Source organism: Gorilla gorilla, chromosome 21 (assembly GCF_029281585.2).
Source record: "Gorilla gorilla gorilla isolate KB3781 chromosome 21, NHGRI_mGorGor1-v2.1_pri, whole genome shotgun sequence".
NCBI lineage: Eukaryota > Metazoa > Chordata > Mammalia > Primates > Hominidae > Gorilla > Gorilla gorilla.
The window spans coordinates 45848974-45869361 of record NC_073245.2 but is presented as its reverse complement, the minus strand read 5'-3'; the positions used below and the strand labels follow the sequence as shown (position 1 = coordinate 45869361).

The following is a 20388-nucleotide window of genomic DNA, read 5'->3' as shown; positions in this document are numbered from 1 at the left end:
AATGCCCATTCTCCACTTCCCTTCTCCCTGTCCGTGCCCGATTTGATTTGAGCCTCATAACTCGAAGAAAGGTCAGCTTCCTCGCTATTTTGGTCCTAACTCAAAAGCAGATCCAGTAAAGGTTTTTGTTGTAGAAAGCCAAGAATGCTATTCAGTGCTGCCCGAAGTGCAGAGTAATGAGTGGCTTCTCCTTTCCCCAGCCCCAGAGGCCACTCTGCTCAGTTTGCTGTCTTCCTTCCAGACGTTTCTGGACATTAGTAAACATGTAACAAATACAGTGGACTGGTTCTGTGTCAGGTATTTAGCAGTTCTGGGGACACGGGTGTTACCTCCTTTCATGGTGCTCTCAGGGTCTGAAAGAGGAGATCTGCATAAATGAGAAAATCGGGAAAGGCGTTCTGGAATGGGTGGTGCTTAAGCTGAGCGCTGTAAAATAGGAGTTAACCAGAGGAAGAAAACACCAAGCAGAGGACACGATGGGCAAAGGCCTTGGGCAGGAGGGAGCGGGACAGAGGACCAGAGAGAAAGCAGTGTGGCTGCGGTCCTGAGGTGAGGGTCAGAGTGGTGCTCCTGGAGTGGGGCGTTCAGTCTTAAGCTTTATTCAGGGGCCAAGGAGTCACTGGAGACCGAAGTGACACCTCCTCTTTCGCATCTTAAAAGCTCCCCCCGGCTGCTGTGTGGAGAACGAGTTGAAGGGAGGGCCAGAGTCACCGAGGGGAGGGGAAAGGGCTGCGCTTAGTGCCAGAGAGGGCGGGCGTCGGGATGCCTGGGAGTCGGCCACACGGACCTGTGGGCTTCCTCTGCGCCAGCCCCCGTTGTAAGCACTTGACATTGAATGAGTCCCAACAATCGCATAGGGTGTCTGCCAGTACCATTTTTGTAGATGAGGATACAGACGCCCCAAAAGGTGAAGTCCTGGTGGGTTTTACCCACTTGTGTCACCCTGACTTCGGCACTGGCTTGGTCATCCTGTCCCTCTGGGTAGGCCCGCAGCCCCTAGGTTCTGCTCCCGACAGGCCGTCGCGGGACCGGAGCCCTCGGGCGCCTCCCCCTCCGCCGTGCCCGCGGAAGCGCGGAGGCCCGCGGCGCTGGAGTTGGACTTTGAGGCGAGGGAACCCGGCGTCCGCGGGGGCGGGGCGGGGGCGGGGCCTGAGCCCGCGCGTCGGCGCCGGCGCCAAGGGGCGGCCTCTAGCCACAGCGAGTCCGCGGCGGCGTCCAGGGTTGGCAGCGACCGCAGCCGAGCCCAAGCGGGTGGCGGCGCCATGGCGTGCGCGGGGCTGCTCACCGTGTGCCTGCTCCGGCCGCCCGCGCCCCAGCCCCAGCCCCAGACCCAGACCCCGCGGCACCCCCAGCTCGCGCCCGACCCGGGGCCCGCCGGACACACGCTCTTCCAGGACGTGAGTGGGCGCGGGCTCTGCTCGCGGTGTCTCCCTGCCCGAGTCTCTGTTAGTCTCACCCTCCGGGGTTGTTCGGGCCCCGCCGCTGTTTCTGGGTCTCTTCCCCTCTCTCTGGCCCTGCTGTTTCCTCTTCACCTTTCTGCCTTTGTGTCACCTGTTCTGTCTCTCCATGTCTCCTCTTGTCCCTGCTCCAGTGTCACTGCCCCTGCTGCCTCCCACCCCTCAGCCCACCCCATTTGTGTGTCTGGTGTTGGCGGGGGGCTGGCGACAATCACAGCAGCGGTCACCCCACTCTGTGGCAGCTCCAGGCTGGGCTGACTGGGGAAGGGAGCCTGGAAGCACAAGGGCCCCTCACTCCTGACTCTAGTGCCGCCCCCAGAGTCCTTCAGGCCCCACTCCAGGGCAGCAGAGTCCTACAGTTGGTAAGGGCTGCTCAGAGTTACCCTCCCATGGGGCCATGGGTGGCCCTGCGGCCCCCATGGGCACCAGCCACGGCCCTGAGCCCTTTCTCCACCGTTCACCGCTGTGCTCGGCTCTGTCCTGGCCCCCTCATGCCCCAACTCCAGAGGGAGGCAAAGCTGTCTCCCACCCCCTCCCCACTGCCCCTAGTGACTCAGCACCTTGACCACAGCCCTGGCTGGAAGGGACCTGACCCTCCCTCTTCCCAAGTAGGAAAACCAAGGCCTGAGGGGATATGTCTCAGGTCAGTCATGGAGGCAGGGATACAATAGGGTGACCCCAGATGTCCCCATTCCCAGCTTAGCACCCCTGCCCACTCCCAAGATCTCCATCTACCCTACCTGGGCCTCCCTGGCTTGCTGCGTGCCCCTCAGCCAGTGGCAGACCTTCTCTGAGTTAGGCTAGAGGTTAGAGTCTTTCCTGAGCCCCGCTGACCCTGACAAAACAGGACCCTGGAGGGGGCTGGCGTTCAGGACCTGGAGTTCATGGGGGCTCTCGGCCCAGGCTTGGCCCACCCCTGCTTGCCAGGCCTGCCAGTCTCCCCTTTGCTGGGCTGCTTTGGGTGACCTGGGAGCAGGTCACTAAGAGAGACGGAGACCTGTCTTGACTCTGCTCCTCTCTGCCTCTGTTGCTCTTCATCTCCACTTCTCCATAAATGAAATCTGCCGAACTTGCCTTCTGCCACCCCCACTCCCCCTTGGACGTGTGTGTGTACACACACGCCTGCTGAAGGTCCTCAGAGTCAGCCCCTTAGGAAGCCCCAGCCCTGAAAGAGTTAACCCCAGCTGCTCCTGATCTATTTGCTAGTGGGTAACTCAGGCACCTGCAGAGACAGAGTAGCCACTGCCTGCTGTTGGTCTTCAACAGCACGCAAGGAAACAGCTCAGAGAGGGCAGCTGGGGTAGACCATGGCCACACAGCAGAGCTCGGGGCTCAGGTCTAGGACGGCTGTGCAAGATTCCTGGGCCGCAACCCAGCCTATCTCCTCAACCTTCCTCAAGCTGGAACTGTGCCAGGGGCTGATGTATCAGATAGAACCTGGGCTGCACTCTGGGTGTGGGAGGTGGGGACGCAGGGAACTGGCCAGGAGCACCCCCCACAAGGCCAGGCCCTGCAGGAGAAGTGAGCAGAGGTGGCACCCGCTGCGTGCTCTTCCTGTGCCCCGCTTGCAGGAAAAGCTCCTGCAGGGCTGAGCTGGGCAGGTGGTTTGGGACCAGGCTGGGCGGGAGGAAAGGCGAGGCAGGGGGTAGGTCGGCCAGCTGGGACCCTGTTGGGTTGAGTGGGGGCCTCTGGCTTCCCGGGTGGCACTCACAGTTCTCTCTATGTCCCTTTGTCCTCTAGGTTTTCCGCAGAGCAGACAAGAATGGTGAGTGTGGCTTCCCCTGGGTCCCACAGTGGGGCAGGGTGGGAGGCATCCAGGAGGCCCAGGGAGAGTTGGGAGGTTGGGTGGGAAGTCAAGAGTTGAGACAAATCTTGGGGGCCCAAAACAGGAGAATCACTCAAGGCACTTCCCAGAGGAAGTGCTGTTCTCAGCCAAGTTTGGCAGGATGGAGAGTGGAGAGAATGTGGTTTGGCCACGGACTGGAGATAGGGGCTGACTTTCACACAGCACCCTGGCATGGTGATGGGCACTTCCTGTACATGGCCCTCTGTTGTCCTCACAACCACCAGCTAGATTGGAATTCACCCTATTTCATAAAGGAGCAGAGGCCCAGAGAGGTGAAGCAAGTTGCCTAAGGTCACACAGCCTTTAATTGATAGGCTAGAACTTGGGTCTTTGCAGCATTTAGTCCCAGGCTCCTTGTGTGAGGCACTTGGAAGAGTGAGGTAATGGAGATGAGGCCTTTTTGGAGATTTTACTCAGGTTTTTAGAGGGCTCAGTAACTTGTCATGTGACCAACCATCTGGACCAGGGAGGTCTTGGAGGACACAACTAAACCCACGCCTTGAGCAAGGATAAAGCTGGGTCCAGTGCCAAAGGAGTCGGCTCCTCCTGCCTTGGGTCCTGGGCAGTCTCAGACCCTGGTCTGGGAGAACGTTGGAAGCTAAAGCAGGAGCCCTAGGGGACCCATCCAGCAACAGGCTGCTCCCCCTAGGTGACTTGGAGCAGCCCACTGTGCCCCGTGTGGCCCGTGGAGGGTCTGAGCTTCGCAGTCAGCCTGGGGCTCCTTTCATCTGGGTCTTCACGCCCTCTTGTGTTTCATCCTCCTAGAGACGGGGTCCTGTCCCCACTCTTTGCCCCTTCTCCTTGGGTCTCTTCAAATTGACGGGGATCGTTTGTCCCAACCCATTGATCAGGACACATGCTCTCACTTGGACCAGGGAGTTCTGTCTGGGGAGGTTCAGATCCTCCCCCGGGTCAGCTCCCCACACCCATCTGCTCAGAGACCTCACACATCATTCAGGCCAAATCCCATGTCTTTGTCCCACATAAGTACTCCCAGCCTCTGCTCACATGCCCCTATGATGGGGAGCTCATTCCCTTCTGAGCCAGCCTGCTGCTGCCTACAGAGGCTCCAACTAGTAGGAGGATTCCATCTGCCTCCCCGTGGCTTCTCTGTGAAGGTCCTGGGTCCAGAGAATGGAGGTTCCTTGTGCCCTGCAGTGAGGCTGGTCCCCAAGTCCTTCCAGGTGACATCTAGGCCCTGCCACACTGTGGCCGTGTCCCAGCCTGTTGCTTGTTTTTTCAGTTGGCAAACATTTACTGAGTTCCTACCCAATGCTATGTACATACTGCCCTGTCCCTTTGGTGCCTGCAAAGTAGGTTCTGTTGCCTTCACTGGACACCTTCGAGGACCCCAGTCCTTTTGTCCCCAACAGTCAGGCCCCCCACTGACCTCAGACTCCCATCTCACCTAGCTAGATGGTTGTCAGATGCTATGAGGCCTTTGGGACCCTGGACCTGGTGGCAGGGGTGCAGTCAGGGTCAGGGATACCTCCTCTGCTCCCTGTCCTCCCCCTGCCACCAGATGATGGGAAGCTCTCATTTGAGGAATTCCAGAATTACTTTGCCGATGGGGTTCTCAGCCCGGGGGAGCTGCAGGAACTGTTCAGCGGCATTGATGGGCATCTCACCGAGTGAGTATGAGAGGGGGCCGTGGGTAGATGCGAGGCCAGGTTGTCTTTACCCCACTGTGTCCCCTGCTGCCTTGGTTCCTTTTGTAGGATGAGGAAGAGGGGGCAGGGAGAAAGGTACCAGGGCTCAGTTCCAACTTTACCCGCCTGCCTACCCCCTCTCCAGCTACAGCCTTGCCCACTACACTGCTTCCAGCTGGGACCCCAAAATAGCCAAGTCTGAGTCACCACCCATGGCTCAGCTCCCCATTCCCGCTTCCCACAGGGACCAGAGGATGCCTGGGGACAGCTGGGCCCCGCCTGCTTCCACCCGAGAATGCAGTGCATAAACACGCAACCATCTACCCCTTGTGTGCTCCCACATCTACGCGTCTTGGCAGGAGTGTGCACGCTCCTCCCCGTGCCTGCTCCCAGGGGTGCACACGCATGAACCGCTGTTACTCCCTCTACTTCCCTTCTCCCCTTTCCTGAGGGTCAGTCTCAGGCTCCTGAGACTTGGGCTGGAACCTTCGTCTGCAGTGCTCCCCCTCCCGTCCTGGCCAGACTCCCCAGCCAGTTCCTTGTCCTTCAGGGCCTCACTTAGGCAGCTCTTCCTCTAGGAAACCCTCCCTAACCTACAACTAAATACCCCATGCCGTCCCTGGACTTCATTGCCTTGCACCTGGCTTCCACTTCGCAGCTCTGACCACTTCTCACTGGCCTGTGTCCACATCCATCTTCCCCTGGCCTGAGATCCTCTTGGCAGCCAAGAGTGGGTCTGAATCTTTGCCCTTAGAGTGATTGGTGGGGGCAGTAGAACCCATTCTCCAACCCTGCAAGGACTCTGTCCACAGGAGCAACTTAATCTGGGGTGGAGCAGAAGTGGCCTTGTTAGGCTGAGCTGGGAGTTGGTGGGGTGGGATGTGGGGCATTGGCCCTATTAGTCCCAGTTTACCAGGCCCAGGTCTGAAGGGCGCCTTCTCTTTTCCCTGCAGCAATTTAGAAACAGAAAAACTGTGTGGTGAGTAGGCCCATGGGAGCTCTTTTCTCCTGGGGCCCCTGGGCCCCAGGGTAGGTGTGGCAAGGGACTGTTGCTGGTCTCCTGATGGGACAGGTTGGGCAGGGCTCAGGATATAAGGCCTGCTTGGCTGCTGAGGAATTCCAGGGGGCCAGAATCCCAGGGTGGGTAGATGGGTGGGGGTCCAGGAACCCTTGAGCACCTCTTCTGCCTGCAGACTACTTCTCAGAGCACCTGGGTGTCTACCGGCCTGTGCTGGCTGCATTGGAATCGCTGAACCGTGCAGTGCTCGCTGCCATGGATGCCACCAAGCTGGTGAGTGGAGTGGCTGATGGTGGGGGATCCACTGTGAGGCAGTGGGCATCTGCTGTGCTGTGGGATCTTCCACAGTCTTGACTCAGGGTTATAGAGCTAGGGGCTTGGGTTCAAATCCTGGCTCCCACTTTGTAGCTGTGCCCCTTGACCTCTCTGGGCCTGTTTCCTCATCTGTAAACCATCATAACAATAGAGCCGCCCTTCATACATCACTGTGACGAGTGAGAATGAAGGCAGGGATTTTTGTCTGTTTTGTTCTGTTTCCAGCACCCAGAATAATGTCTGGCATACACTAGGTGCTTCATACTAGGGGCTGCTGTTGCTTTAGTTGCTGGCCCATCACAACTGTAGTGGGATATCATTCAGTGCTGGGCTAGGCGTGGAAGGCTGTGCTCACAGGTTCACAGGGCAGGACCTGGCCCGAGGACGTACATGAGTAGGCAGGTACGTGAACACCCACGCGTTTGTGTGCACATGTGGACACGTGTATGCACAAGCTCGAACAGTGCTGATAGCCAGGGCTTGAGGCCCTTGAGTGGTGACTTCCAAAAAATAAGCCGCCCTTCCCTTTGTGTGTTCAAGAAATATCTCCACCTCCCTTTGCTCCATAGCTCTTGTAAGGGGGAGGGAGCAGTGAGCAGGCCCGGGATTGTGCCTGACCCCACTTTTTACAGAAGGGGAAACTGAGGCACTCATAGTCAACAATGACCTGAGCACATGGCTAGGCACAGGGCTCCTCCTCCTGGTGACTTTCACATGAGATTTAGTAGCTTTTCAAGGGATCGCCCCTTGGGGCCTGGCATCGGATGTATGTCCAAATGGTACATGACGAGGGTTTGGAGGAACTCCCATATCTGTGGCATGGACACAAGTGGGGCATCACCTTTATTGCCATAAAGTAGGGCCCTGCGGGTAGGCAGCTGGACTGGCATTCTCTGAACTGGCAGTGGTTGGGGAGATTCAAACTGCAGTTCAAAATGAGGATCCCATGGGTCCCAAATACCTCCTCCTGGCCCAGAAAGGGTATGGGGGTGACCCATCCAGTCAGCTCCAACCTCCAGGAGGATCCTGCCAGCTCCAAACACTTGACTCTTTAGATAGAGAGCTGTCCCCCACCGCAGTGCCACCCCCCCGGTCCAGCCTGACTCAGTTGAACACATCGTACAGCAGCCTGGAGCCACACTCCTGGTACATGGCCCGAGTTATCCAGCGGCGCTGGAAGGAGTGCAGGGAGGCCACCATGGAGCCGCCGGTCCACACAGCCATGCCACGCCCATGCTTGGCCACCAGGTGGGGCCGCAGGGCCGCGTAGCCGTGCCGCCGGCACTGCGCCTCCAGCTCCTTGTCCAGGCGCTCGGCGAAGCCGGGAAACAGTGTGGAGCCGCCGGCTAGCACCACGGTGTCTGCCAGCCGTGTCCGCAGCGTTTTGGGCATCTTCTGCAGCGCCCGGAAGGCCAGCGCGGGCAGCCCCTGCTCAGCCTGGCCCAGCAGGCCCGGCTGGAAGATGGGTTCGGGGCAGCGGAAGCGCTCACTGCTGAGGTAGACGCAGCACCCGTTACCCACGCTGAAACTGGCCGGATGGTGGCGGGCGGGGTCGCGGAGGTCGCCCTCGAAGTCCAGGGACACGTAGCAGCTGCGCTTCTTGAGATGTGTGATGGCCTTGCGGGGCAGGGCCTGCTGCAAGAGGTCAGGGTTCGCCGCCACAAGCAGATCCCGCAGGTAGCGCGACAGGGTGCTGCCTGCCACGTTCAGCCGGAAGGTGGCCTGGTGCCACGAGTGACCCGCGTAGATGGGCGTGGCGTGGCACACGCCCGCGCCCGCCTCCACGGCCAGCCCGCTGAATGCGCCGGTGGAGCAGAGCGCCAGCAACGCGGTGCTAGCCATGTGGCACGCGGGCACTGCCAGGGTCTCGAACAGCAGCTCCGCCACCCTTTCGCGGCCCGCGGGCGGCGCCGACGGCGAGTCGCTCACCAGCACGGGCCACTGCTCTGGGCACACCCGCAGGCCGCCCACCAGCAGGCGCTCCCACAGCCCTTCCAGCGCCTCCCAGTCCGCCACCACGCCGTGCTTGATGGGGTGCGCCCGCGCCACGCCGCCCGCCAGCTCGCAGCCCGGCGCTCCGGGCAGCACCGGCCGGTCCCAGCTGGGCACCAGGCTAGAGCTCTTCAGCACTATGCGCGGCTGGTTCTCGCCCGCGAAGCCCGCCTTGGTGAAGCCCGAGCCCTGGTCCACCACCACCGCGATGCGGCCCAGGGAGGACGGCCGGTGCACGCGGCGGCTCCCCGACACAGACGCCACCTTCGGGCTCGGCCCAGCCTTGGGGCTGAAGGCTCCGCTCCTCCGCGCCACTCGGCTTAGTCGGCCCGAGATCTCCCGGCCTCTGTCCTAGGGAGTAGTCCCCTTCAGCCCTTGGCTCTGCCTCCGGAGCCTAAGTTCTTCCTCTTCTGGACCAAATCACCACCCTTCTCAGCTCTTGGCTCCGCCCTCTGGTCTGAAAGCCCCGCCTCTTCTGTCCGGTCCGTCCGCCTCCTTTTCAGCTCGTGGCTAGTTCCTAGGCCTGAGGCCCGGCCCCTAGTTCAGGCTTCAGTCTCCGCTCTGGCTGGGTTCCAGCCGCATCTCACCCTCTTGGTCTCCCTCTGGCGCCGGGCTTCAGGCTCCACGCTCTCATGACTCGCCTCTGCTTTGCTGTTCTGCCCCGTCAGCCCTTGCTGAGATGGCTGACGAGATGGCTAAGACTGATCCTTTTAGATCCTAAGAAGCCCCCAGGAGGAGCAGAACTTTGAGGGCGAAGGGGCCTTGTGGTAAGGCCATTTGGACATATATCCCCCTTGAGGACCCAGGCAGCCTCCTGGCACCTCTCACCTGGGCTTGACGGAAGTTCCTGGTTGTGGAGGGGGGAGGGGCTGGTCAGAAGGCAGAAAAGAACTTGGATTGGGCTCATTGTGACCTCACTCCCCAGCAGCTGCACTTCGCAGCCCCCTAGCTTATGACAACTCCCTGGACCCATCCTCTCTTCTGGACAGAGCCAAGGGCAGTGATTTTGGCATCCAGGGGTCTGGCTTCAGCAGCCCAGCACAGTCTGATTCCTTTCCCAAACCACTTACAATTATCTGATGTACTCGGTCCAGATGTGTGGCCCCCTACCCCTCCCAGTGCTGAAGAAAAAGCTTTTTCATCACAGGTCTGCAGCTTCCCTGAAGAGCCCCCGAGAGGCTCTGGCCCTACCTTTATGGGCTTCCATGGATGGATTCACGTGGGCCTGAGTTTGAGACTCAGTTCTTTTTTTTATTATTATTTTTGAGACGGAGTCTCGGTCACCCAGGCTGGGCGTGCAGCGTTGCAGTCTCAGCTCAGTGCAACCTCTGCCTTCCGAGTTCAAGTGATTCTCCTGCCTCAGCCTCCTGAGTAGCTGGGACTACAGGCACGCACCACCATACCCGGCTAATTTTTGTATTTTTAGTGGAGACAGGGTTTCGCCACGTTGGCCAGGCTGGTCTCGAACTCCTGACCTCAGGTGATCCACCCGCCTCGGACTCCCAAAGTGCTAGGATTACAGGTGTGAGCCACCGCACCCAGCAAGACTCAGTTCTGAAGCTGACTCATTGTGCAGTCCTAAGCAAGTCTTGATCTTTCTCTGGGTTCGGTTTTCTCCTCCAAAAGGTAGTAATAATCCCCCCACACAGGAAAGAGGCCACTTCTTGTCTCTGCAAAGCCTCATCCTCCTGAGGACCAGTTTGGTTGCAGGTAGAAGACTCAGGTGAATGTAAGCCAAAATAAGGACTTTATTACAAGGATCTTACATGTTATGGATATGAAGAGCAAGGGTGAAATCAGGTTTCAGGAACAGAATCAGACTGCGGGGCTGTGGGGAACCCAGAATGTGCACTGCATTGTGTTGTTTGTTTGTTTTTTTGAGACGGAGTCTCGCTCTCTTGCCCAGGCTGGAGTGCAGTGGCGTGATCTCAGCTCACTGCAACCTCTGCCTCCTGGGTTCAATTCCCCTGCCTTAGTCTCCCGAGTAGCTGGGACTACAGGCGCCCGCCATGATGCCCGGCTAGTTTTTTGTATTTTTAGTAGAGACGGGGTTTCACCGTGTTAGCCAGGATGGTCTCGATCTCCTGACCTCGTGATCCGCCTGCCTCAGCCTCCCAAAGTGCTGGGTTTACAGGCGTGATCCACTGCACTTGGCCTGCATTGTGTTTTTATTCTGAAGGCTGGCTTAGCCTGTGGATGTTCAAGTAGCGAACATGGTCTCTTACAGCTCCTGAATCACAGTCCTAGGGGGAGGGGCTGACAGGACCAGCTTGGGCCAATCACTGTATGGGCAGGAGGTGCAGCCCCATGGAAGAACATGGTTACCCTGATTGTAACCATGTGGATGGTAGGGAAGAGTCAGTTCTCACAATTAGCAGGAGTGATGTTATAGCTCTTGCAGCCTCCAGCCTGGTGCAGGCAAGGTGGAGGAGATGTTCATCCTGGTGACGGTGACAAAAGTGCATCTTCAGCAGATGCTAGGCTGGTGGCTGTAGTGAGCTGGGACTTCAGTCCTGCTGCATCTGCCCCCAAAAGAGGGCATCCTGAGGTTGGTCACCAGAGTGTGGCAGGAAGGCAGGCTGCAGGTTCGGCAGGCCAGGGGTGGCATTGGGTGTGGAGCTGATTTGGGACCCGGGAGAGTGAGGAGAAGCAGCAGCACGATCCCGCCCACAGAAAGTGTGGCAGGGCTTCTTCTAAGTGATTTGGGGAGTGAGACTGAGGTTGTGGGCTTTTTCCCTGTTGGTAATGGAGACCTATTGAAAGCTTATGAGCAGGGGAGTGAGCTGCCGTAGACAGGTAAGTGGTTTGGAATTAGTCTTTGTCACGTGGGGAGGGAGATGGGACAGGGTAGTTTGGGAGACACAGGTGCCTTGGGGAAGACTGGGGGGCCTGAGTGCTTTGGGGTTACCAAGCACAATGTGTAGGAGTGAGGGGCCAGAGAGAGACCCAGGGCTTCCAGCTTCTCCTGGCTGCGTCCACAGGCAGAATCCACGTCTCAGGCCTTGCCCCAGCTGACTGCCGTCCTGGCTGTTCTTACCCAGGATGGTGCCTGTTGGCCTGGAACCCTCCCTCATGCCTAAGAGGGATTTCTGGATGCTGGGAGGATGTCAGGCTTTACCGGAAGCAGGTCCCTCTCACTAGCGTGGCCAAGCCTGGGTTTGCCCAAGCCCACCTCCCTTGAGCCTGCAGACTGGGCAGGATGTGACCTGGGTTTGGAGTGTTGGGGGAAGGAAACTGCCTCCCGCCACTGTAGCAAGGTTTGGGGTTCTGTTCTGACCCTTGGCACAAGGAAGGAGAAAGCAAAAGACAGCCCTGGCTCCAGATCGTGGCGATGGCTCTGCCTTCATTACGCCCCGTTCACCCCTCTGCGGCTCCTAGGCTGAGCTTTGCCCACCCCGACTCCGCGCCCAGACGCCTCCGACAGGGTTCGCAGGCGCCAGGGTTGCCACGCACTCTTTATTGGGCGGGGTCCGGGCCAAGCGTTTAAAGCCGCGGGCGAGGGCAGCGGCACCGTTTGCGCGGCTGCTCCTCGGCGGGGCCGGCTTCGCGGGGAGCCTTCCCCGGGGACCGGAAGCGCGAGAGCAGCCGCGGCCAGCTCAGCGCTGCCCTGGCCCCGCCCCTTACGCCGGCCCCGCCCTCTTCCGGCCGCCGCGCCTCTTGCCGCCGCAGCAGCAGCAGCAGCAGTACCGGCATCCTCGGCTCGCGCTCGCTACCTTCGCCCCCTCCGCGCAACCTGGGTGCCGCCGAGGAGCCCAGCCCGGCGCCGGACGCGTAGTCAATCCGTCGCCCAGCGTTGGCCAGCGGCTGCCGCTTGTCCAGGGGGAGAATCAGCACGATCCTGGTCTGGGGGTGGAACAGGGGCGTGAGGCGGGAGAGCGCGCTAGGGCCGAGCCCACGACCCGGGGCCCCTCCGCGCTTCTCCTGGGACCCTCGTCCACCCGGGTCCTGTCGTCCTCCCGTGCACAGGGCTGGAGGGGACCCCTGTCCAATTCAGGCCGCGGGGAAGCCCGCCCTTCCCTGCGTGGCGCCCCGGACTCCGCCTCCCTTCTTTAAACCCTCATCCATCTCAGGCTGACTTCCTGAGACCAGCTCCGTCTAAGTTTATGAGATCCCTTCCAGGCCCTATGTCAGGGGCTCTCAGCACCTCCCACCCCCGCCTGGTCCAGGGCTTCTGCTCATTTGAGAGGGAGAGACAGCGAAGTTCTGAGCCTAGGAGCTGAAGAGAGGACACTAGGGAATTCCCCCTGCCTCTAGCTCCAGTAGTACCAACTAGAACTGATTCTCCGTGTTGGGATCTCCACCCGTTCGTCCAGGGTTGGGAGAGAATCCCACTCATGCTCGCCCCCCGGGGCTCTCAAGTCTCATCCACTTTCTGGTTCTGGAATCTCTGCCCTCCCTTCTGGGCTTTTTTTTTTTTTTTTTTTTTTTTTTAAAGACTGAGTCAAACAGGGTCTTGCTGTGTCCTACAGGCTGGAGTGCAGTGGTGCTGTCAACGGCTCACTGCATCCCTGACCTGGGCTCACGTAGTCCACCTCAGTCTTCTGAGTAGCTGGGACTGCGGGCATTCACCACCACAACCAGCTAAGTTTTTATTTTTGTAGAGATGGGGCCTCCCTATGTTGCCCAGGCCGATCTCAAACTCCTGGGCTGAAGTTACCCACCCACCTTGGCCTGCCAACGTGTTGGGATTACAGGCGTGAGCCACCTTGAAAGGATCCCCATCCACACCCATATGGGCTCCTGGGATCCTCATCCTTGGGAGAGATTTTCGAATTCCTCCCTCACCCCCTAGGACTTCTGCATACAAGGCCTAGACTCCCAGCATCCCTTCCCAGCCACCTGTCCAGCTTTCTCTGCCCCCCAGCTGCCTCCCCAGCCCTGCTCCCCATCCCCCGCACTCACAGCCGGCTTCTTCCGAGTGAGGTGGTTGAGGAACGGTTTCCACCAGGCCTTGTCCATGTCAGCTGGCCTCTCCTTGCGGGCCTGCTTGGGTGTTTTGGTCCTTTTGTGGGAACTATAGTTTCCCATGGCAGGGCTGGTCACCACTGGGGACAATGGCCCACACTCCGTCTGCTCTGCCCCCTGGGCCCTGGCAACATTGTGACCTCACGGGCTGACCTCACCAATTGCAGGCTCTGAGCACCGCCTTCCAGGGCCCACAGGTGAATCTGGGCTCCACTCAGTCACTTCTAGCCTTGGTTTCTCAGCTGTAAAACTGGGCTAATGATCATAAATGAGGCAATGCATGTAAGGTGCTTAGTGGCGAATAGAGGGCGATTTCTGTGGTTTGGGTATGAATTTTGGCCCTGCCACTAACTTGCTATGTGACCTTAGCCCAGGTAATCAACCTCTCTGGACCTGTTTTTTCATCTGCAAAATGGGGTCAATTATGGTTCCTGTAAATTGTTACAAAGGTTAAATGAGGCCTGGCATGGTGGCTAACGCCTGTAGTCTCAGTACTTTGGGAGGCCGAGGCGGGTGGATCACCTGAGGTCAGGAGTTCGAGTCCAGCCTGGGCAACATAGTGAAACCCCGTCTCTACTAAAAATACAAACATTAGCCAGGTGTGGTGGCACAGGCCTGTAAACCTAGCTACTCAAGGGGCTGAGGCAGGAGAATTGCTTGAAGCTGGGAGGCAGAGGTTGCGGTGAGCCAAGATCATGCCGCTTCACTCCAGCCTGGGTGATACAGTGAGACTGTCTCAGAAAAACAAAAGACTAAATGAAATTCTTCTTGCAGTAGTGCCTGGCTCTGAGTGGGTGCTTCTGTCTGTTCTCTGGTTGAAAGCAACAGAAACTAATCATCTCAAATACCCAAAAAGGAATTTTTTGGAAAGATTTCATGGAGATAGAAACCCTGGCCTGTCTGAGAATGAAAAGACCCAGCCTCTTCTCTGTCCCTGTCTCCTAGCTCATAAGCCTGGCCCAGGAGGTCCCATCCGATGGCTGAGCTGAGGCAGGTCATGGCAGGAGATGAAGTCTCTGATGGATGGGGCTTCTGGAGTCTCCTCGGAGAGGGCAGGCACCTGGACTACAGCTCCCCAGGACTCCCACCCTGACGTGTGTGTGTGTGTGGTAGGGGTTAGGCAATTCTCAGGACATCTGTGACTCCTGGGTCTACAAGTGGGCAGGCCTTTATTGTATTACACTTGACGATAGATGGCTGGCAGGTCTGGCATCGAGAACTTATGTGCCAGACCCTGGGCTGAGTCCTATGCAGGAATTAACTCCTGGGAGGTTCTTGCAGCTCCATGTGCTGAGTTTCATCTTTCCTGTTTGATAGATGAGGAAATGGAAGCTCCAGGAACTGACGGTAGTTGAGGAGCCTCAGAATCCCATGCTGGGCCATGCAGGGCCTAGCATGTGGGCAGCCTCCCTGCCTCTCTGCCACCCTGAGAGGCGCTGGGAGGAGGCTGGCAGTGTCGGTTGGGGTCAGTGCCGGCGTGTGTGTCTGAGTGAGTGAGGATGGCAACCCGACTGTCTTTTATCAGCAGCTCCTAGTAAAAAGCACCCAGTGTTGTGTGTATGAGTGAATGAATGAATGAGTGAATATGTAGATTGTGAGTCTGGGGCCACACCACGCCATTATTTTGCCTTGTGTCAACATTGGCCCTTGGATACCTCGTGATAGCCCCCACCCAGCCTAGCTGTGCCTGGGACTCACTGGCTATGACAGTGCTGAAGGTGGTAGCCCCATCAGGGAAGGGGCCGTGAGGTCCAGAGAGGCCAGGCACTTCGCTGGGCAGATGCCTCCTGTGAGTTGGCCTCACACCTCCGGGGAGGGATGCCAGTCCCGGACAAGGAGGGATCCAGACCCTCCCTGCCCATCAGGTCTCAGTACCCTCCTGCCTGTGCCAGGTTTGCGTGCCCCTGCTCTTGGCACTGCCACTGCTGCTCTGATGGGCAAGAAGCAGGGGACCCACTCAAGAGATCAGTGCCCGGGCTGGGAGATGCTGACCGTCCCTCCTCGGCCCACAGGAGTACGAGAGGGCCTCCAAAGTGGACCAGTTTGTGACGCGCTTCCTGCTGCGGGAGACGGTGAGCCAGCTGCAAGCCCTTCAGAGCTCGCTGGAGGGGGCGTCAGATACCCTGGAGGCCCAGGCCCGTGGCTGGCGGTATGTAAGGGTGCTGTCAACCTGTGGGGCTAGTGCACAAGCGCCCACTGTACCCCCATTCCAAATCCCCACAGTCCCAGCATCCTGGAGCCTGCATTTTCGGGCGGGGAAGCCATGGCAGGGTAGCCATGGTGGGGTGAAATGAGACTGGCTTTGGGGCTAGGCCTCGGAGTCCCAGGAGGCTTGTCTTCCCCACCCAGGCTTGTCCCGTCCTGGGGCCCCAGTCCCTGGCCCTGTGAGCCTCACTTCCTCTAGGTCAGATGCAGAGAGCGTGGAGGCGCAGAGCAGGCTCTGTGGCAGCCGGCGGGCAGGACGCCGGGCCCTGAGGAGTGTCAGCCGGTCATCCACCTGGTCCCCCGGCTCTTCTGACACAGGTGCGCCTGGGGTGGGGTGGGAGGCCTGGCCGAGGCAGGCACCGCATCCCCCCTTCCCCCAGGGCCCGCTCCTTCACTGCCCCTCACTTCATTCTGAGCACCTGCGGGACCTGAGAGGCCCCTGCCTGACCCTGCACGGGCCCCACACACAGGGCACAGCTCAGAGGCCGAGATGCAGTGGCGGCTCCAGGTGAACCGCCTCCAGGAGCTCATTGACCAGCTCGAGTGCAAGGTGAGGGCCGTGGGGCCAGGGCCCCACAAGGGAGGACCCTCCTGGTATCCACCAGAGCCAGGCCCATGCTGGAGGCCCGGCCCACACTCTGTGCCCTCACAGGCCCCCCGGCTGGAACCCCTGCGTGAAGAGGACCTGGCCAAGGGGCCTGACTTGGTGAGCCCAGGAGAGGGGCAAGCGGCTGGATGGCCGTGTCTGGGGGTGCTCATGAATTGGGGATTCATGGGGCCAGCTGCCCACCCACCCTCTGCAGTGCACATGTGCCCCGCCCCCAGGCCTGGCAAGCAGGTGCCGGGTTCTGAGAACCTGCAGGAACCACCGCCTTTCTCTGGGCTTTGGTTCCCCGTCAGCATTTCTGAAAGCCAGGTCTGGGGCAGTGTGGATGGAAGCTGGAGGGTGGAAGGAAGTGGTGGCATACTGCAGGAGGAGGAACAGTGGCTGGATCAAGCAGCACCCTTGGAGACAGGGAGAAGAGGATGGAGACAGGGAGGCTGGGGGGCAGGTTGGCGGCAGGAACCCAGCTAAAGGGTAGGTTGGATCTGGCATCAGTCAAGAAGGCTGGGGGCCAGGTGTGGTGGCTCATGCCTGTAATTCCAGCACCTTGGGAGGCCAAGGTGGGAGGATTACTTGAGCCTGGGAGATAGAAGCTGCAGTAAGCCGTGATCCCACACACCACTGCACTCCAGCCTGGGTGAGAGCAAGACCCTGTCTTAAAAAACAAACAAACAAAAAAACAGCTGAGAACCTCCTGGAGGCCACAGCCAGTCCCTCCCCTGTGCCCGGCCCCGCACCAGCTGACCGGCTGCCTCTCCCACCAGCACATCCTCGTGGCCCAGAGGCAGGTCCAGGTGGCAGAGGAAGGCCTGCAGGACTTCCACCGAGCCCTGCGCTGCTACGTGGACTTCACGGGGGCCCAGAGCCATTGTCTGCAGTGAGTCCCCAGCTGGCAGGTGGGATGGCCAGTGGGGAGGGGGTGAGCAGAGAGGGGTGCTGGGGCTGGCCATCCTGGGTGGGTCAGGGTTCCCATGAGGCCCCAGGCCGGGGAGGCAGAGGTGGTGGCAGCCCTGGCCTGGCCTGCCCATCTCTTTGGCCCTACAGTGTGTCCGCCCAGAAGATGCCGGACGGTGCCTCCTTCACCCTATATGAGTTCTGGCAGGATGAGGCCTCCTGGAGAAGGTATGAGTATCAGTCTGGCCGCTAACACCATGGAATGTGGCCCTGGAGTGAGTCAGGCCAGGGTTCTAATCCTGCTCTCCCGCTCACTGGCTCTGTGACCTCAGATGAGTGACCCCACCTGCCCGAGTCCCCAAGTCCTTTCCAAAATGGAAGTGATAACAGTTCCAACTCCTGTGGGCTAAAGGAGGTGACTGGGAAGAGCTGAATACAGCACAGGGACACAGGAGGCACTCAGTGAATACACACTTGTCACCATGTATGTGACAATGCCTATGCCGAGCACTGTGTGCAGTGCCCTTCATTCCACCCACACAGCATCCCCGTGTCACAGGGGAGAGGACTGAGGCTCCAGAGGCAGTGTGAGAAGGGCCGGGGTCTGATCCTGGCAGCAGGATGGGGCGGGAGTGGGGAGACCGAGGTCACGGTAGCCTGGGTCTCTCCGCAGGCACCAGCAGTCGCCCGGCAGCAAGGCCTTCCAGCGCGTCCTCATCGACCACCTGCGGGCCCCGGACACCCTCACCACTGTGTTCTTCCCAGGTATGCGGCGGACCCCCACTCACTGTGGCCCTGGAGGGGCAGTGGGCTCCTGAGGGCTCCTGACCCCCCGCCTCTGACCCCCAGCCTCCTGGTGGATAACGAATAACAACTGAGCCAGACCTGCACACGCCGAGGGCCCCGGGACCCTGCCTGCCTCCCTCTGGAGCCTTCTGGACTGGCCAGCCCAGCGCAAAGACCAGGGCTTGTCTCCTCCTGGACTTGGGCCTGGTGGAAGGGCTCTCAGCCCAGGGATCAGGGACTGGGCTGCTTGCTTTCTATTTATTATTGATTTATTTATCCCTGTATTTTATTGTTTGTCACTTCAGCCTCCAAGCTACTTTGGCTTCTGCCTGGCTCAGGAGACCTGGATTCTGGTCCCTGCTGTCCCTGCCTGGCTGAGCGACCCAGGGCAGGTCCCGTCCCTGTCTGGGTGGGCCTCGGGCCATCTGGCCGCCTAGCGAGGGTCCTGCTTTCTTCCTGCTGTCTTGGGACCAGGCTTCTGCTCCTCCTCAGCCAGCGGCAGAAGCAGGGTTGATGCTCAGGGACCCCCCAACCCCTCAAACCTTGCCTCCGAGGCTGGGCCTGACCTGGGTGCCCCTGTCGCCCTCCCAGGCCACTAGGCTCTGACTCTTCCAGCACCCATGGATGTGCCAGAGGCCTCTGGGTTGGTTTGCATGTCATTTGCATATCGTTTGCATGCCCTCACCCCACCCATTCTCAGGGCAGTATGGGAAGCCCCAAGGTGACCTGGCCAAGTAGCAATAATTTGGGTCCAGGGTCACCTATTGCCCGCAGAGGCCTCTGAACCCCAGGCTGGGACCCCAGCACAGAGGCAATAAAGGCAGTGGTCCCTTCCAGTGTTGCCTCCTGTCTCGCAGGTCTGGGCTGTGGGGCCTGTGCGCCTCCCAGGCCAGAAGCTCCAGGCAGGGCACCTCTCTTGGGAAGCCCCCGGGTTCCCACGTTGTGCCCTCACGCTCGCAGAGTGGATGCTCACAAGAGCTGACGCAAGTTTTCCCACTTCAGGATCCCTGGCCCTGACACACCCTGGTGCTGGGTCCTGCCTGAGGGAGGGGGTGACATGTCTCTGCAGGTTTTATAGGGGTTCTAGCTTCACCCACACAGAGCCTCCTCTGGGCCCAGATCGCTCCTGTGGGAAGACCTGTCCTTCTCACCAAGCTGGACTTGTCACTGCCACCCCACATAGAGTGGTTCCACTTGGACAATGGCTGAGTCAGTCCTACTAGCCCTTGGGGGTGTCCTCCTGCCCCCCTCCATTACTGGGGGCATGGAGGGGAGGTGACCAAGAGGGACATGTAAGCAGCTGCTCTGAAGAGGAGGCCCCTGGCACCGCAGAAGCACAGGATGGCATTTGACCTGGCCTGGGAGTGTTGGTGTCAGTTTTCCAGACAGAGGAGATGGCACATGGGCTCTGAGGAGAAGGAGGGCTTGCCTGGTTGAACCAAGGGTGACCCAGTAGCGGGGCTGAGCTGGGGGTGCCAGGGGGAGAGGGCTGGGTGAGGCTGGGCCTCTGAGGTGCTACATCCCAAGGAGGCCATGGGAGGCTTTAAGTCGGGGTGAGGGGGTGGCCGGTGGGTTGAGTGCCCTTTCCATGTTCCTGAACGCCCTGGTGTTGCCAGGTCCTTACTGGGCTGAGGCCTGGCTAGAAGGCAAGTCAGATGGCACCAGTTCAGGGTGGGCATTCCCATCTGGGACTCCAGGCACGGTCTTCCCTGCGGTTTCTCCCTGGTGGCCCCTGTGGGAGACAGTTTCTTCCACCAGCCTGGCTCCCTGGGCCACCTGCACAGAGGTCCCTGGTGGCACCCTGGCCAGTCCAGTGCCAGGCCATCCTCCCGCCACCCTGCTTCCCAGATCCCTGGGAGCTCCTAGAAAGTGCTGCCACCATCTGAATCACATGGGGCTCTGAGCAGGCTTGAGGCTTGTTCGGGTGTAGTTGTGTGTGCCTGTAATTCCAGCTACTTGGGAGGCTGAGGCAGGAGAATCGCTTGAGCCCAGGAGGTGGAGGTTGCAGTGAGCCAAGGACTACAGGCGCACACTACCACGCCCAGCTAATTTTTGTTGAGATGGGGGTTTCGCCATGTTGCCCAGGCTGGGCAGTGTGTCTTGTTAGAGAAGACAGCTGAGGAGGACGTTGCCCTGCTTTCCGTCCTGTGTTGTAAAGGCTTCTTTTGTCCTCCACAAAAACTGTAGCAACAAATCCTCAAAACTAAAAAAACTTCCCTCTGCCATCTTTATTTATTATTGTTATTTTTTGAGATGGAGTTGCTCTGTCGCCCAGTCTGGAGTGCAGTGGTGCGATCTTGGCTCACTGCACCCTCTGCCTCCTGAATTCAAGCGATTCTCCTGCCTCAGCCTCCCCAGTAGCTGGAATTACAGGCACACACAACTACACCTGGCTAATTTTTTTGTATTTTTAGTAGAGATGGGGTTTCACCATGTTGGCCAGGCTGGTCTTGAACTGCTGTCCCCAAGTGATCTGCACACCTTGGCCTCCCAAAGTGCCGGGATTACAGGCATGAGCCACTGTGCCCAGCCCACTGCCATCTTTAAACATGCCCAAGCCCTCAGGCTGACTTATCTGTGGTGGGCGTCTCCTTAGTTTTTGTGCCCTGGGCACCCTGCCTGCCTCCCCCTGCAGTGCAGTTCTGAAGGTGGACACC

The 20388-nt window shown here is 59.3% G+C and overlaps 3 protein-coding genes across 8 annotated transcripts; 1 reads left to right on the top strand and 2 right to left on the bottom strand.

Annotated features, from left to right (window-relative positions):
• The first annotated feature begins 45 nt into the window (after positions 1–45).
• Positions 46–18567, top strand: NECAB3 (N-terminal EF-hand calcium binding protein 3). 6 transcript variants are annotated; one of them, XM_031004758.3, is made up of 13 exons: positions 1167–1397; positions 3198–3222; positions 4826–4934; positions 5906–5931; positions 6146–6243; positions 15255–15391; positions 15647–15765; positions 15918–15997; positions 16100–16153; positions 16816–16928; positions 17096–17173; positions 17619–17710; positions 17795–18567. In XM_031004758.3, exons 1-13 carry the CDS (start codon positions 1263–1265, stop codon positions 17821–17823), a joined length of 1095 nt encoding a protein of 364 aa, XP_030860618.1. In that variant the 5' UTR covers positions 1167–1262; the 3' UTR covers positions 17824–18567. The 6 variants fall into 6 exon arrangements, with proteins under 6 accessions (XP_055229308.2, XP_030860619.3, XP_055229309.2 ...); XM_055373333.2 differs by lacking the exon at positions 5906–5931 and having other exon boundaries at positions 46–1397; XM_031004757.3 differs by having other exon boundaries at positions 1173–1397; positions 15918–16153.
• Positions 7110–9144, bottom strand: ACTL10 (actin like 10). Its single transcript, XM_004062020.5, has one exon. It carries the CDS (start codon positions 8125–8127, stop codon positions 7390–7392), a length of 738 nt encoding a protein of 245 aa, XP_004062068.1. The 5' UTR covers positions 8128–9144; the 3' UTR covers positions 7110–7389.
• C21H20orf144 (chromosome 21 C20orf144 homolog) lies at positions 11714–13442 on the bottom strand. The gene is made up of 2 exons (XM_019017105.4): positions 13180–13442; positions 11714–12120 (listed from the first exon to the last, which is right to left on the bottom strand). The coding sequence occupies exons 1-2, from the start codon at positions 13303–13305 to the stop codon at positions 11761–11763; spliced, it is 486 nt and encodes a 161-aa protein (XP_018872650.4). The 5' UTR covers positions 13306–13442; the 3' UTR covers positions 11714–11760.
• Positions 18568–20388: the final 1821 nt, after the last annotated feature.